Below are 17,259 nucleotides of genomic sequence, written 5' to 3' on the forward strand. Positions count from 1 at the left end.
AGCCCTGCTCCTCTGGGCACCAAGCACCCCAAGGATCTGGACACCCCAAACCACCAGAAAAAGGCTCGAGCACAGTCCCCAAGGACACACAGTCGCTAATCAGAAACAGGTTCCAGGAGCCCCAGAACCCAGGCTAGAGGAGAGGGCTGTCAGAAGCCGCGGGACTGGGGGGCAGCCTTCCAGGGACATGCTGTTATCTAGAACAGCCGGAAAGGACCACGCCGTCCCCCGTAAGGCGCTGCTTGCGGCAGGCGGCCCAGGAACGTGGCCCGGATCTCAGCGCTCCGCCGTGCTCCGATGCACATGGCGCAGTCCTCCAAGCAGGTGGAGAGAAGGAAGGGTCAGGGCACTACAGGGGTCCCAGGGACATGGCCGTTCCCTCCAGTGAATCTCCAAGGTGAGGGAAGAGGAAAAGACGGGGACCAAGCTGTCATTTGGTAGGACCACCTGTCCAGACCCGGGGTGGGGTCCCCATCACAGCTGCCCCCACCGCAGTAATGACTCAGCTGCCACGGACCCTCCAGCCCAACCAGTGAAAGCCCCGTCCCTGCTTCTCAGACCCCCTGGCTCCAGGCACAGCGGGATCGTCCCCGTTGGTTGATCTGGGTCACAGACGGCACCCACGCGGGGGAGGTGGGAAGGGCTCTGCCTGGGGCTAGAGAGGCCCAGGGTTGACTCTGTAAACCCAGGAGGGACGGGGGCACTGGTCTCACGTGAGGACAAGCGTCTGTGCCCCAACTCCACGCCTTTCTCAGCCACCCCGCACCCCGAGACTCTGGCCGAGAGCCTCTGAGGCCGGGACACGACTGTGGATGTCCGTGGGGCGGGCCGGTCGCCGAGGGGCTGTGGTTTCCAGGCTGTGAAAGAATCAGCAGACAACAGTGGAAGTTTCTCTGCGTCTTCCCCTCCCAGCAGCCACTGTGACCCCGGCAGCCCGTGTGGAGCTGCTTGAAGACAGCTTGGGCCCCGCCTCCCGGGAGTCGGAGGGTTTGAGAACGTTCTCCAAGTGCTGGAGGAGGCAGGTGCGTTTGAAGAAGACTCAGCCCGACCCTGGAGGGGAGGGAGCAGGTGTCTCCCAACCCCTTAGGGAGCGGCCCAGCCTGTGGGTTGGTTGAGGAGGAGATCCCTGCTGTGGCCTGGAGTGTGCCCCCCATTCCTCCTTTTTTAATTTTTTGAGATGGAGTCTCACTCTGTCCCCCAGGCTGGAGTCCAGTGGCACAATCTCAGCTCACTGGGTTCAAGCGATTCTCCTGCCTCAGCCTCCTGAGTAGCTGGTATCACAGGCACATGCCACCACGCCCAGCTAATTTTTGTATTTTAGTAGAGACAGGGTTTCTCCATGTTGGTCAGGCTGGTCTTGAACTCCTAATCTGGTGATCTGCCCGCCTCGGCCTCCCCAAGTGCTGGGATCACAGGCGTGAGGCCCCGCACCCAGCGGCTTTGTTTTTATTTCCTGTGAGGCGCCCTGGCATTCCTTGTTCACCAGCCGGGGGAGCTTTCAGGAACCCTGGGGTCCCCAGTGCCAGGTCCTCAGGGTGGCTTCCTCCTGGAGCCTCGCTCTTGCTGGCCTCAGCCACGCCAGCAATGGCCTCTGCCCACAGCGTTGCAGGAAGAGGTCAGAGGGCAGGAACAGCGGCACCGCCCCATCCCTATCTCTCGCCCCAGGGCCCCAGCCCAAGCCCCGGTGGCCCCACAAGCTCAGCCCAGGAGCCGCACCCGCAGAGGCAGATGCCCCTGGCCCAAAGAGGGCAGGAACCGGCTGGGGAGTCTCTTTGACAGACAGCGGTACCCATTCTCCTCCTCCCTGCTAGGCCTCCAGTGCCCGCCGCTGGTCTGCAGAACCAGGTTTGGGCGTGGAGCTGGGGTCACTTAGAGAACAGTCAAGGTGAAGACAGATGGCCCCTGTCTGCGGGGTCTCCAGGTTCCTCCCATGCGCCGGCCGGCAGCCCTGATCCCCTCTTCCATTCCTGTTTTTTTTCTTTTGAGACGGAGTCTCGCTCTGTTGCCCAGGCTGGAGTGCAGTGGCATGATCTTGGCTCACTGCAACCTCTGCCTCCCAGGTTCAAGCGATTCTCCTGCCTCAGCCTCCGAAGTGCTGGAATTACAGGTGTGCACCACCACACCTGGCTAATCTTTAGTATAGACTTACAGGTGTGCACCACCACACCTGGCTAATCTTTAGTATAGACAGGGTTTCACCATATTGGCTAGGCTGGTCTTGAACTCCTAATCTGGTGATCCACCCACCTCGGCCTCCCAAAGTGCTGGGATTACAGGCATGAGCCACCGTGCCCAGCCTAGACATAACTTTTTTTTTAAAAAGTATTCAGTGCCTGAAGCAGATCCTAGCAAACCCTGCCCAGCAGGCTCAGTCTAAGATTTGGTGTATGTGTGCCACACCACCCAGCCAGCACCTGCCTCCCTCTGAGGCAGGAGATGAGCAGGACTTAATCAGGACCCCACTGGAAACCTGGGGAGACCCGCAGCCGCCTCTAGCCCTCCCCGTTCATTAGCATACAAACACTCCCATCCGCGCCGTGAGGGTTTACAAATGCCATGGCAACAACCAGGAAGCTGCCTTACCTGGTTCCAGGAATGCCCTGCCCCTTTTCTAGAAAATTCTGAATAACCTGCCCCTTCATTAGCATCTAATTAAGAGTAGGTATAGATACAGCCAGCATGGCGTGGGGCTGCCGCTCTGGGCCCTCCATGCTGGGCCCTCTGCTGCTGCTCAACCCTGCTCGGCCTCTGGGGCAGCCGTTCTGCCCAACGCTGCTGCTGTAATAAACGTGCTTTCTGGTGGGCACAGTGGCTCGCCCCTGTAGTCCCAGCACTTTGGAAGGCCACGGCAGGAGGATTGCTTGAGCCCAGGAGTTTGAGAGCAGCCTGGGCAACATAATGGGACCCCATTTCTACAAAGAATACAACAATCGGCCGGGTGTGGTGGTACATGCCTGGGGTCCCCGCTACCCAGGAGGCTGAAGCAGGAAAATCGCTTGAGCCCAAGACGTTGAGGCTGCGGTGAGCTGAGATCTTGCCTCTGCAGTGCAGCCTGAGTGCCAGAGCAAAACCCTGTCTCCAAAAAAACAAAACCAAAAAAGTTGCTTTCTTTCACTGTTGCCTCACTCTGGCGTTCTTTTTTCTTTCTTGGAGATGGAGTCTCGCTCTGTCACCCAGGCTGGAGTGCTGTGGCACCATCTCGGCTCACTGCAACCTCCGCCTCCCTGGTTCATGCTATTCTCCTGCCTCTGCCTCCTGAGTAGCTGGGGTTACAGGCATGTGCCTCCATGCCCGGCTGGTTTTTGTATTTTTAGTGGAGACTGAGTTTCACCATGTTAGCCAGGATGGTCTCGATCTCCTGGCCTTGTGATCCGCCCATCTCGGCCTCCCAAAGTGCTGGGATGACAGGCGTGAGCCACCGCGCCCGGCCTCACTCTTGAGTGCTTTCCTGAACAAAGTCAAGAACTCTCACAGTCTGACCCACGGTTTCAAGGTTCACCTGCATCGGCCCATCAACCACAAAGGGACTAAGACAAAGACACAAAGGGACCCCTACGGGGCGAAGGAGGGGGCAGGCAGGTCTTCGCTCGCTCAGGGTGGATGGGAGCTGCAGAGTTGTGCCCCGGCCGAAGCTCTTTTCAGAGCCATCACCTTTGCTCGTGACTAACGAGCTAAGAAACTCAGTGAAGCCTTCACCTGGACCCCAGATTGAAGACCCTTTGGCCCCATGTGGCTTCCACAGATGGGTAAGTCCGCCTTCTCATACCTCAACCTTGACCTTTCCAAGCTGGGCGCGGTGTCTCACACCTGTAATCCCAGCACTTTGAGAGGTCGAGGTGGGCAGATCACCTGAGGTCGGGAGTTCGAGACCAGCCAGGACAACATGGTGAAACCCCGTCTCTACTAAAAATACAAAATTTAGCTGGTGTGGTGGTGCACGCCTGTAGTCCCAGCTAATTGGGATGACTCTACACAGCGTTAAGACTGGGGGTCAGAGTCCCACTCTGCACAGTGTTAGGACTGGGGGCCAGAGTCCCACTCTACACGGGGCTAGGACTGGGGGTCAGAGTCCCACTCTACACGGGGCTAGGACTGCGGGTCAGAGTCCCACTCTACACGGGGTTAGGACTGGGGGTCAGAGTCCCACCCTGTGGAGTTCCTTTTTTTCTTAGCTGCTCTGCTAGGACTGTGGGTTACAGTCCCACCCCAGGGGCTTTTTATCTTGTCATCTGGTCACTCTGTTTTCGCCCGTCCTTTCGTACTGTGCATAATAGAAAACAAAAACAGAACGAGAAGCCCCTCTTCTGTCCTCTTCCCCTGCTGAGCGCAGTCGTCACTCCACCGCCCTTCTGACCTTTCCAGGAAAAAAAAAGGGACGTGGGAATTTTAAAGGAGAAAAAACTGTGTTCTTGGCACCCAATAGAACAATGTGGAAACCTTAGGATGGTTATGAAGAAACAACGTAAATAAAATGGCAATTGACGGGATTAAACCACAGGTCTTCAATAACACTAATGAAGGTTGAGTCGACAGATCGGAGCCCAGGATGATTCCTCAACAAAAAAAAATGTCCAGGCGCGATGGCTCACGCCTCTAATCCCAGGTGCCTGGGAGGCCCAGGCGGGCGGATCACCTGACGTCAGGAGTTCAAGACCAGGCTGGCCAACATGGTGAAACCCCATCTCTACTAAAAACACAAAAATTAGCCGCCTGTAATTCCAGCTACTGTATTCCCAGCTATTCAGGACTCTGAGGGAGGAGAATAGCTTGAACCCGGGAGGCGGAAGTTGCAGTGAGCCGAGATCATGCCACTTACACTCCAGCCTGAGCAACAGAAGTGAGACTCCGTCTCAAAAAAAAAAAAAAAAAAAAAAGAGAAAAAGGCCAGGCACAGTGGGGGCTCAGTGGCTAACAGCTGTAATCCCAGCACTTTGGGAGGCAGAGGTAAGCAGATCACTTGAGGTCAGGAGTTCAAGACAGCCTGGCCAATGTACTGAAACCCTGTCTCTACTAAAAATACAAATATTAGTCAGATGTGTTGGTGCACATCTGTAATACCAGCTACTCAGGAGGCTGAGGCAGAAGAATCGCTTGAATCCAGGAGGTGGAGGTTGCAGTGAGCTGAGATTGCACCACTGCACTCCAGCCTGGGCAACAGGAGCAAGACTCCATCAGGAAGGGGAAGGGGAGACTCCCTGCCCCTTTTCTAGAATAACCCGCCCCTTGATTAGTATATAATTTAGAGCAGTGTAAACATGGCCAGCGTGGCCTGGGGCTGCTGCTCTGGACTCAGCCCTGCCCTGTACTGTGCACTGCTGCTCTAAGAAACTTATTTTCGGCCAAGATTCATAGCTCATGCCTGTAATCCCAGCACTTTGAGAGGCCAAGGCAGGAGGATCACCTGAGGTCAGGAGTTCAAGACCAGCCTGGCCAACATGGTGAAACCCCGTCTCTACTACAAATACAAAAATTAGCTGGGCATGGTGGTGTGCGCCTGTAATCCCAGCTACACAGGAGGCTGAGGCGCCAGGAACACTTGAACTTGGAAGGCGGAGGTCGCAGTGAGCTGAGATCACACCATTTTCTTTCACTGTCGGCTCACTGTTGAATTCTTTCCTGAGTGAAACTAAGAACCCTCACTGGCTGAGCCCCAGTTTTGGGGTTCGCCTGCATCACCTTTCCAAGCTCAGTTCTCACACCCAGCAGGGTGGGATTTCCTGGCAGTTGCAATGGCCATTAGGAGCTGAAGGACACAGGCCCCTACTCCCGACCCCCAGGAGAGAGAACACCCAAGCGTGTTCCGGGGGCTCCCAGGGCTCCAGGGAGCCCACAGCAGCGCCAAGCTCCAAGTGCCCACTGTGGAAACGCGTTCCACCATGCACACGGCGCACTGCTGTCTCTTCCCTGCCACCGTGCCCTTCGCCACGTGTGCCTCCCAAACACACGACTCACACCTGAGCCCTCAGCTCAGGGTCCACACTAAGAGAGCAGTCAGCAGCCAGGTGCGGTGGCTCACGCCTGTAGTCCCGACACTTTGGGAGGCTGAGGCAGGCTGATCACGAGTTCAAGACCAGCCTGGCCAACATGGTGAAACCCTGTCTCTACTAAAAATGCAAAACTTAGCCGGGTGTGGTGGTGCGCGCCTGTAATCCCAGCTACTCGGGTGGCTGAGGCAGGAGAATCGTTTGAGCCCGGGAGGCGGAGGTTGCAGTGAGCTGAGACTGAGCCACTGCACTCCAGCCTGGGTGACAGAGCGAGACTCCATCTCCAAAAAAACAGACAACAACAACAGAAAAGACAGCGCTCAGCGTTGTAAGGAGAGGCAGGGCTGTGGCCGCGGCGAGTGCCGACCCTGCGTTTATTAGCGTTGTGAGAAATCATTAGTCACTGGAGAAAACATGAAACACCAGGTCGGGTCAGATTTTCCAACTGCAAGAGGAGATGCATGTTGATGGTACAGTAACATTTTAAAGTAGTGAAGAAAATAACTTAGAACTCAGGCCGGGCCGGTGGCTCACACCTGTCATCCCAGCACTTTGGGAGGCCGAGGCGGGTGGATCGCCTGCGGTCAGGAGTTCGAGACCAGCCTGACCAACATGGTGAGACCCTGTCTCTACTAAAAATACAAAAATTAGCTGGGGGGAGCGGGTGGCGCACACCTGCAATCCCAGCTACTCGGGAGGCTGAGGCTGCAGAATCGCTTGAACCCAGGAGGCGGAGGTTGCAGTGAGCTGAGATCGTGCCACTGCGCTCCAGCCTGGGTGACAGAGTGAGACTCTGGCTCAAAAAACTTAATAATAAATAAATAACTTAGAATCTAGAACATGCTATCCAAGAAAACTCGCACCCAAGGCTGAGGGCAATATAAATGCATTTTCAGGCACAGCACATCTCAAGCTTTTCATATCCTTTAAAACATTTCTGTAAAACTCTTAAATAAAAGGAAAGACAATTACAGAAAATGTTGCAAGAGACACATTCAGAAAAGGAGATCACACAGCACGATACAGTTTACGGTTGTCCTTTAACATAGATAACACCAAAGAAAAAGAGAACACATATCCACAGTAACCCAGAATTAACAGTCTAGATGATATCGACGTGATGGATTTAGGGGATGTGAGAGGCTGATAAACTTCTTATCTATTGACGGTGCACGTAGCTGTCTGTTTCAGAAAGGTGACAGAGGAAAAAGGAAACATAGCAAATAACTGAGCTTTATAAAATGAAAAGATAACAGGAACCAGTCTGGGTATATCCATGATTCTAGTAAATATGAAGGAGTGAACTTATCAGTTAAAATATCATACAAATATTAGCCAAAAATAAACTTTTAAAAAAGAGGAAATTAAAAACTACAACTATAGCCAGGCATGGTGGCTCATGCCTGTAATCCCAGCACTTTGGGAGGCTGAGGGGTGTGGATCACCTGAGGCCAGGAGTTCGAGACCAGTCTGGCCAACATGGAGAAACCCCATCTCTACTAAAAATACAAAAATTAGCTGGACGTGGTAGTGAGCGCCTGTAATCCCAGCTGCTTGGGAGGCTGAGGCAAGAGAATGGCTTGAACCTGGGAGGCGGAGGTTGCAGTGAGCCAAGATTGCACCACTGTGCTCCAGCCTGGGTGACAGAGTGAGAATCTGGCTCAGTAAAATAAAATAAAATAAAATAATACAAATATTTGGCCAGGCGTGGTGGCTCCTGCCTGTAATCCCAGCACTTTGGGAGGCTGAGGTGGGTGGATCACTTGAGGTCAGGAGTTTGAAACCAGCTTGGTCAACATGGCACAACCCCGTCTGTAATGAAAATACAAAAATTAGCCAGGCGTGGTGGCGCACTCCTATAATCCCAGCTACTCGGAAGGTTGAGGCAGGAGAATTGCTTGAACCCAGGAGCCAGAGTTTGCGGCGAGCCGAGATCGTGCCACTGCACTCCAGCCCGGGCGACAGAGGGGGACTGTGTCTCAAAAAAAGAACAAAATACAAACATTCGTAACTGATACAGAAAACGAATCCAGACACATACTGTTTACAGGAGAGAGAGAAAGCTGCAGGTAAAACAATGGGAAAAGATATTACAGAATACTTGGCAAAAGATGGTGTAATTCATGGGGTTTCGCTATTTTTCTCAGGCTGGTGTTGACCTCCTGGTCTCAAGTGATCCTCCTTGTGCTGGGATTACAAGTGGGAGCCATCGTGCCTTACCCATTTTTTAAAAATAGTTTCATTAATGGATTTTATTAAAATTAAAAACTTACCCTCATCAAAAAATATTCTTAAGAAAGTGAAAACAGCCGAGCCTGGGGGCTCACGCCTGTAATCCCAGCACTTTGGGATGCCAAGGCGGGTGGCTCACCTGAGGTCGGGAGTTCGAGACCAGCTTGAACAATGTGAAGAAATCTCATCTCCAGTAAAAATACAAAAAAATTAGCTGGTGCACACCTGTAATCCCAGCTACTCGGGAGGCTGAGGCAGGAGAATCACTTGAACCCAGCAGGTGGAGGTTGTGGCGAGTTGAGATCCCGCCATTGCACTCCAGCCTGGGCAAGAAGAGACGAGTGAAGCTCCGTCTCAATTAAAAAAAAAAAAAAAAGTGAAAACAAAGTTACAGAGAGGGAGAAAATATTTATTAAAGATACAATGTTGCATCCAGGACATATAAAGAAATCTCAGAACTGCAGAATGAGAAAACAAAAACGCTTTAAATAATGATTTAAAAGATTTGAACGCTCTACACAAGGCACTATGTGGATGGAAAATGACTTCATGGAAAAAGTTCAGTATCATCAGCCATTGAGAAAATGCAAAGTAAAATCAATACAGACCTATTAAAAGGGCATCCTCATAAAGCCTACAGCACCCGTGGGTGGTGAGGATGAAGTTAGACACAAACTTACTATGCACAGGGGAAATTACAGCCACATGGAAACCTGGATGCAAATATATTTATTTATTTATTTCCGAGATGGAGTCTTGCTTTCTCATGCAGGCTGGAGTCCAATGGCGCTATCTCGGCTCACTGCAACCTCTGTCTCCTGGGTTCAACCAATTCTCCTGCCTCAGCCTTCCAAGTAGCCGGGGTTACAGGCATGTGCCACCACGCACAACTGATTTTTGTATTTTTAGTAGAGACGGGGGGTTCGCCATGTTGGCTAGGCTGGTCTCGAACTCCTGACCTCAGGTGATTCAGCCTCTCGAAGTGCTGGGATTACAGGTGTGAGCTACCACGCCCAGCTGGAAAAAGTAAACTTGATTATAGCTGCCAAAATGCTGGTAACCTCCGTTCGCTTTCTGTCGTGGTCAATTTCATTCCCCTAGGTAGCACGTATCTGTGGAATCGCACAATAGTTGTCTTTTTGTGACTTATTTCACTGAGCGTCTTCTCCTCAAGCTTCATCCACATTGTGCTGTGTCAATTTCCTCTCCCTTTGAGGCCGAGTAACATCATATTGTGTGAACACAGCACATTTTGCTTTTCCATTCATCTGTCCACGGACACATGGGTTGGTCCCAGCTTTTGGCTGCGGTGAATTATGTGGCTGGGAACCTGCGTGTCCTGTGAGGATATAGTTTGGAAGAGACCTAAATTAATAGGCAGATACTATGATCTTGGCTAGCAGGACCACCTCACGGAGATGTTGCTGATTCCAAAAGTGACTGTTGGAAACAGATGCTCGGTGCCGCAAAGAAAAATCAGCACTGAGACAGAGGATCTTTCAGCAACGCAATTGTTACTTCCTGGACTGCAGAAAGGGGACCCTCACTAGCCATCTTGCCACGAGAGTACAGTGAACAAAAGAAAACACACACATTTATCCCTCACGCATTTGGGGTTGTCTGATCTCTGTTGGCTGGAGCCAGACCTCACAATCTAAACTAAAACCCGATTGGCTAACAACCTAAAACTTTTCTAAACAGGTAACGGCAGTGGAGAGCTGGGACAGGCCTGTGAGCACGTCCAGCACAGACATCCTGGTTAAAGTACAAGGACATAGATTGTACTACGTGCCTGTAAGCATGGCGTGTCTGACAGCTACACAGGAGAGGGCGTAACAAAGCTATTAGCACACCTACTCTTTAACAAGAAAGTAAAGTCTCGAGGAACGTTTTTACTTCCCACAGTGACCCACAGGTTCTACGTGATTCCACCGTAAATCCCAACAGGTTTATTCCCATTGACTTAGAAGTGCCGGAACAGTGTAGAGCAGGGAGGTTTCCGAAGAGGAACGGAGAGCGGGACTCCCTGCGTGATGTCGGGACTGATTATGGAGCCGTTGTGAGTCCACACCTCCTCCTAGTCAGTCTGTGGATTCCTTTAACTCCGGGCAGTGTCCACACTGGGCTCAGTATGGGGATCATTCGCCCGGGTTCTAAATCAGTGCCACAGCACCGGGACACTGAGCACGGAATCTCCTCCCTCAGAGCCTGTGTGAAGCTTGACGGCACTCCTGAAATAAAGCCTACAGGGGGCATGGCACTTCTCCCCTTGCTGGAGCTGGTGCTAGTTACTGTCTTTCAGTCAATCAACAAACATTTATTTAGCTCGGTCTTTAAAACACCTGGAAAATTTCTTTTTTAAGATGGAGTCTGTCTCTCAGGCTGGAGTACAGTGGCAGGATCTCAACTCACTGCAGCCTCCACCTCCCGGGTTCAAGCGATTCTCCTGCCTCGGCCTCCCAAGTAGCTGGGATTACAGGTACCCCCCACCACACCCCGCTCGTTTTTGGGTTTTTTTTGTTGTTGTTGTTGTTTTGAAATGGAGTCTTGCTTTGTTGCCCAGGCTGGAGTGCAATGGCGTGATCTCAGCTCACTGCAGCCCTCCTCCTCCCAGGTTCAAGCGATTTTCCTGAGCAGCTGGGATTACAGGTGCCCACCACCACACCCAACTAATTTTTTAATTTTTAGTAGAGATGGGTTTTCAGCATGTTGGCCAGGCTGGTCTCAAACTCCGACCTTGTGATCCGCCTGCCTCAGCCTCCCAAAGTGCTGGGATGACCAGTGTGAACCACTGCTCCCGGCCAAGATTATTTGAAAGACTCACATTCTCTATTCTCAGAACAGGCAGGTTCTATTTCGCTATCTCCTTCCCCCTCTTCGTGGTCACCGGTTGTTCCGAGGATTAAAGGGTGTGCTTGTGGAGCCTGAGACCCACACGGGGCGGGGAGGGGGACGCTTGCCTTCTCTCAAAGAACCAGAGGGTGCCGAGTGATGCCTGATAGAAGGTGGAAGAAACCTGGCTTCTGGGAGGGCCTTGTCCTGTCTAGGGGTGGAAGTGAAACGCTGAGGCCGTTGGCTTCGTCGGACACTCACGTGTGTGCAGACCACAGGCATGTCAGAGCAGCTGGAGCGGACTGCAGACTTGATGCATGTTCTGAAATGTCTTACCCTGTGGAGGATTTGTTCCAAGTGCCCTGTGTGGTGTGAGAACCCCCAAAAACACCAAGATGGAGGGCCGGGCGCGATGGCTGACGCCTGTAATCCCAGCATTCTGGGAGGCTGAAGCGGGCGGAGCGACTGAGGTCGGGAGTTCGAGACCAGCCTGACCAATATGGTGAAACCTGGTCTCTACTAAAAATAACAAAATTGGCTGGGCCTGGTGTTGTGAGCCTGTAATCCCAGCTACTCGGGAGGCTGAGGCAGGAGAATCGCTTGAACCTGGGAGGCGGAGGTTGCAGTGAACTGAGTTCATGCCACTGCACTCCAGCCTGGGAGACAGAGCGAGACTCCATCTCAACAACAACAGCAAAAAACACTAAGCTGGAAACGGCCGGGGCAGTTTTCTATGACCCGGAGAACACAGCTCTGTGTGATGGTTGTGCTTCTCCTAGAGACGGTGAACGCGTAGATATTCACAGGCTCTAGCACCAAAATCCCCAGAGGCCTTAACAGGAGAGACTCCCAGACCTGTGCTGAGCGCCCCGGGGGGAGACCCCACGCCCTTCTCGGCCCTGCTGGATGCAGAGCTGGCGACAGAGATGGAGATGGCGGGAACCGCGGGCATTACCCAACCTCAGCCCCAGCCCCACCCCGGCCCACGTTGCATCACCGCCCACCCGAGGAGCCCCCAGGGAAGACGCTGAGGGGCCGATGCCGCCTGAGATACCGGAGGGAACCCAGTGCCCGACTCTGGACACAGCAGGCGCCCGTCTCCCTCCACTGGTCAGGTCTCCGGCGCCCTCTGCTGGCCGGCAGGGCTGGGTGAGGATGGGGAGTTTAGGGTCTGTTAAGAGACCAGCCCCAGAACAGCAGAGAGAGGGTGCAGCCCCCCAGTCCTCTCCCCCACACCCCAGCAGGCTGGCTCACCACTTCCCATTACCAGGGCCGCCCCCGGACCCTGGCTTTCCAGCAAGAGGCACCAGAAGGGCCTTCGGTCAGTGCTGTGGGCATCCACAGATGTGGCACAGCTGGGTGCCAGCCCAGGAAAGCACGGCGGGAGCTGGGGTCCCCTTGGAATAATCTCCGCTTCCCAGGAGAAGTCAGCGCCTGCCAGACCCCACGGTTGGGTATTTTCAGCCTGAGGCTGAGAGTGAATGGGAACATGGACAAGGTGGCACTCGGGTGAGGCTCTGGGCCACAGGTGGACGCCCCGACCCACGCTGACCCGCCCTGACAGGCCTGGGACCCCCACTCCCTGATAGGCTGTGTCAGGCAGAGGTGGGGGTATGGGCCCTCCCCCAAGGGGCAGAGAGAGCTCCACGGTGGCCTCTGAATCCCAGGACCGGAGCTCGGAAGGGCTCCCAGAGCGAACGCCACACCCTGTATCGCAGATGGTAGGGGCGGGAGCCCTGAGCCAAGTTCCAGGGGAGTGGGGGCTGAACCGAGTCCCGCACCACCCCCCACGGCCCTGACCCTCCTGCAGGCCAAGCGCCACTGCAGGCGAGAATGGAGATGCTTGACGCTGGAGCCTGGTCATCATCCTGCTGGGCACATCCCTGTGACCCCGTCATTTCCCTACCCCCGGGGGAGCCAGCCTCGGCGTCACCATCCAGGCCAAGCAGCTGCCACTGGTAAAGCCCCTCAGCTGGTCCAGGGACACCCGGGACCCCCATCCCAGGCTGTTCCAGTGCACCCTACAGACGTCTCCACTGCCAGCGCCCTGGCACCCACTCAGTCTTCGGACACGGCTCCTACCTCCTGTGGAAACCACCCTCTTATCCAACTCCACACCCAAGGCCCGGCCCAGGGTCAACTATTGCCAGTGGGGTCGGGGAGGCAGCAGGGAAGTGCCAGCCAGGCTGAGCACCCACAGCGCCCTGGAACAGCCGTCACCCACACCCAGCTCCCTGCTGCGCTGAGGAAGGACTCGAGCTTAGAGACCCCAAGGGAAGCCGCTCCGCCGCTGTGGACAAACGCACTCGGCCACATGGAGGCTGCTTTACACACAGTTTAATCAGAGTCACAGGTCGGGCAGGCGGCAGTGGGAGAGCAGGGGCCTCAGCTCCCTCACACACCCGCCTTCCTGGAGACACCAGCCTGCAGAGCCGCCCAGTGCTCTCCCTCGAGAAGGACAGGACGTGGATGCGGGGCAGGAAAGGGCAGTGGAAACGCGGGTGCCAGGCGGAGGACCGCTGGGTGCCAGGACAGTCAGGCTGGAACTGGGGAGGGGCGGAGGGTGTCCACACGGGAGGCGGGGTCTCCTCCATCACGTGGACCCCCTGCAGCCCTGGGGAAGGGAGGGACGTGCTGGCGGATCCAGGACATGTAGCTCATCACCCGGGCGTACACCCCGGGGAAGTCACCGTGACCGCAGGAGGTGCCCCAGCTCACCACCCCCACCTGGACCCAGGTGCAATTCCACCTGCACACGAGGGGGCCCCCGGCATCGCCCTGTGGGGAGAGATGGCGCTCAGCAAGGGCTCCCCACGTGCCCCACGGCCACAGGGGTGGCGTCCCCGGGAGGGGACAGACAGGTGCGTCCGGGGTCTCACCGGGCAGGGGCCATGGTTCCCATCCCCGGCACACAGCATGCCGCCCTTGATGACCTGCTCAGACCGCTCCGTGGTGTTGGAAGGAAAACGGCGGCAGTAGATGTGGTTGCAGATGACGTTGCTCCTGACCTTCACCTTCGCCTCCCGCAGCCTGAGGGGCCAGGGCAGCGGTTCTGCAGGGAGAGGCGCGGGGAGGCTCAGGGGTCTGGCAGGGACAGGCTCCGGCTTCCGGTCTTATCCAGAGGTAAGGCATACAGTTCACTCAGAGCTGGGCCCTCCCTGGCCCCGAGGTCAGCCCCGAGGCCACAGTCCTGGGCACCAGACCATAACACAGCAGGACTCAGTCTTACAAACTGCTAGGGGGAGGGCACGGGAGGCTCATGCCTGTAACCTCAGCACTTTGGGAGGCTGAGGTGGGAGGATCACTTAAGCCCAGGAATTGAAGACCAGCCTGGGCAACATGGTGAAACCCCATCTCTACTAAAAATACAAAAATTAGCTGGGTGTGGTGGCAGATTCCTCCAGAGGCTGAGGCAGGAGAATCGCTTGAACCCGGGAGGTGGAGGTTGCAATGAGTTGAGGTCGCACGACTGCACTCCAGCCTGGGCGACAGAAAGAGACTCCATCTCCAAAATTAAAATAAAATAAAATTAGCCAGGCGTGGTGGCACACACCAGTAGTCTGAGGGCTGAGGCGGGAGGATCGCTTGAGCCCAGGAGTTCGAGACCAGCCTGGGCAACACAGCAAAATCCCGTCCCTACAAAAAGAAAAAAAATTAGCCAGGTGTGGTGGCTCATGCTTGTGGTTCCAGCTACTCAGGAGGCTGAGGTGGGAGGATGGCTTGAGCCTGGGAGCTGGAGGCTGTAGTGAGTATGATCGCCCCATTGTACTCCAGCCTGGATGACAGAGCGAGACCCTGCCGCAAAAGGAATTTTGTAAATAAAAAATTTTAAGAAAGAAACTGTTAGGGAAAACCGTGGGACCAGGCCTCCCGCTGGACCGCGCTACAGTGGGAATGAGGGCGTCAGCCCCGGGCGCCGGGGCACTGCGGGGCCCAGGACGAGCTCCCACCCTCCCTTCACTCGGGGTTTCTCTGCTGCAGAGGAACAGCTGCCGGCGAGCCGCTGAGGATGGAGCGGACTCACAAAGTCACCGTCGGGAGGTGGCCAGGAGCACCCCCAAGTCACACCTCCAGAACTTGTCACTGTGACCTTGTTTGGAAGTAGGGCCTTTGCAGATGGACTCGAGTTAAGATGGGGTCCTGTTAGGTCAGACACACCTTCAATACGCCGCCCAGTGTCCTTGGAGGAGGGAGGGAGGGAGCCTGGAGGACAGGACCACAAGCCCAGGGAGTCGGGGACGGCCGGAGACCCCAGAAGCTGGGAAGGCTTGGACCGGGCTCTCCCTCGGGGCCTCTGAAGGAAGCCAGCCCTGCCCATACCTGGAGTTTGGACGTTTCACCTCCAGAACCGAGAGAGAATCAATTCCTGCTGCTCCGAGCGACCTCGCCTGCGGTCACCTGTCTCGGCAGCGGCAGGAAGCCGAATGGAGGTCGTCTGGAGCCCAGGCCTGCACCGACACTCCATGCCATCTCCCACATCCCCGCCCAGGTGACCCTGCTCCTGACCTCCATGTCCAATGTCACCCCAGCCGGTCACCCAGCAGGTCTTCCCCGAGGGGACGTCCAGGGAGGCAGGCGGGAGCGAGACGGGGTGGATGAGCTCAGACAGTGGCACGGGGGCCTCCAGCTTCAGCAGGGCGATGTCCGCGCCACCCGGGGCAGACAGGCTCTCGTTGTACTGGGGGTGGCGGAGGATCTCGGCCACCTTCGTCTGCTGGTCATCCTCATAGAGCCTCAGCTGCCCGACCTGCACCCTAAACGCACAGGCCTCCAGCTCCTCCCTGGGGAGAGGAGCAGGCGCCTCTCAGAGTGAGGCCAGACGCTCAGGGCCGGGCTCCCCCTGCATCCTGGGAGGGGCCCCCGGCACACCAGACACCTGTCCGTCCCCACCCCCACTCCCACCCGCCGAGGGGACGGCAGGCCCCACTCACGGCCCAAGGCAGTGGGCAGCGGTCAGCACCCACTCGGGGTGGATGAGGGAGCCCCCGCAGATGTGCTCCCACGTGCCCTCCTTCATGCTGTAGAACCTCAGGCTGACCTGCCAGGGGTACCTCCTGGCCGAGACGTCGCAGCCCCCCACGATGCCCACCTGCTCACGCCCCGCGCCGGGCTCTGGGGAGGCAAGGGAGGGCTGTGAGGAACCGGACGAGGGTCTTCCCAGAGCTCAGGGGCACCAGGACAGACCGGCAACCAGACGGTCCTCTCGCCTCCCAGGGCTGGCGCTCTGAGCTCGGGGCAGGGCAGGAACCGGGTCCTGGGCAGCGGGGGCATTGGGTGGGGTGGACTCGCCTGGGTTCCCGGATGCAGAGCCCCCCAGGCAGGGGAGGGTCAGGAGCAGTAGCCACAGCATCTGTGGGGAGGCGACTTGAGCCCCAGCTGGGTTCTGGGAATGGAGAGGGGGTCTGAGTGGGCCGCGTCCTCACACCCCGGGTTTCTCGCCCTCCTCCCCGCCTGCCGCAGAGTCCATTTATCTCTCAGACAGAGGAAGTAGGCGGGTGGGGCAGCCCCTCCTGGGCACACTCAGGAACAGACCTCAGAGTGCTGAGGACGGATAGGGCCAAGCGCTGGGCTCCACCCGGCGGGACCGGGTCCCAGGCACAGAAACACAGTGTGTGAACCGCGGCCACCCCCGAGGGGGGTTCTGAGAAACGGTCAACGCAGTGAAAGGAAGCAGCGGCAGCATCCCAGCTGGGGAGGGAGGGGCGCGCCTTCACGACGGACACCCCTCTTCTCCAGCCAGCTCCCCTCCCTCACCCTCACCTGGGACGCCCACCGTTCTGGGGAATGAAGGATTCACTTCTCGGCGCCTGGAGCCTGTTCTCCTCTTTGGCCCAAAATGTCCACCTCCCCAAAATAACCCAGAGTGCCCCGCGATGGCCGGGGGTTGCCAGAACCAGCTCCAGGAGAGTGTGCGAGTCACAAGCCCGGGCACCACCAGCAGCCTCGGTCCGCAGACCTCTCTCTAGGACCTTCTGCTGCCTGGAGGTGCTGGGGTGGAGGCAAGAACTCATAACCCGGCTGGGCATGGTGGCTCACGCCTGGAATCCCAGCACATTAGGAGGCCAAGGTGGGTGAATCACAAGGTCAGGAGTTCGAGACCAGCCTGGGCAAAATGGTGAAACCCCGTGTCTACTAAAAATACAAAAATTAGCCAGGTGTGGTGGTGGGTGCCTGTAATCCCAGCCACTCAGGAAGCTGAGGCGGGAGAATC

The 17,259-nt window shown here is 56.2% G+C and overlaps 1 protein-coding gene across 1 annotated transcript; it reads right to left on the reverse strand.

Annotated features, from left to right (window-relative positions):
- Nucleotides 1-13,420: 13,420 nt before the first annotated feature.
- Nucleotides 13,421-16,475, reverse strand: LOC105728367 (mastin-like). The gene is made up of 5 exons (XM_012468737.2): nucleotides 16,338-16,475; nucleotides 15,980-16,160; nucleotides 15,555-15,829; nucleotides 13,928-14,100; nucleotides 13,421-13,826 (listed from the first exon to the last, which is right to left on the reverse strand). The coding sequence occupies exons 1-5, from the start codon at nucleotides 16,396-16,398 to the stop codon at nucleotides 13,584-13,586; spliced, it is 933 nt and encodes a 310-aa protein (XP_012324160.2). The 5' UTR covers nucleotides 16,399-16,475; the 3' UTR covers nucleotides 13,421-13,583.
- Between the last annotated feature and the right edge of the window lie 784 nt (nucleotides 16,476-17,259).

The sequence above is a fragment of the Aotus nancymaae genome, unplaced genomic scaffold (genome assembly GCF_030222135.1).
Source record: "Aotus nancymaae isolate 86718 unplaced genomic scaffold, 86718_ANA_hifiasm-v0.15.2.pri h1tg000049l, whole genome shotgun sequence".
In the NCBI taxonomy this organism is placed as follows: domain Eukaryota; kingdom Metazoa; phylum Chordata; class Mammalia; order Primates; family Aotidae; genus Aotus; species Aotus nancymaae.

What these genes read in the sequence shown, in the direction of transcription:
- LOC105728367 (XM_012468737.2), bottom strand. Translation starts at nt 16,398, where the DNA reads ATGCTGTGGCTACTGCTCCTGACCCTCCCCTGCCTGGGGGGCTCTGCA. An exon ending in GCTGCCCACTGCCTTGGGCC is followed by an intron (nt 15,830 to 15,979) that starts GTGAGTGGGGCC and finishes TCCTCTCCCCAG; the next exon opens with GGAGGAGCTGGAGGCCTGTG. An exon ending in GGGTGACATTGGACATGGAG is followed by an intron (nt 14,101 to 15,554) that starts GTCAGGAGCAGG and finishes CTCTCCCTGCAG; the next exon opens with AACCGCTGCCCTGGCCCCTC.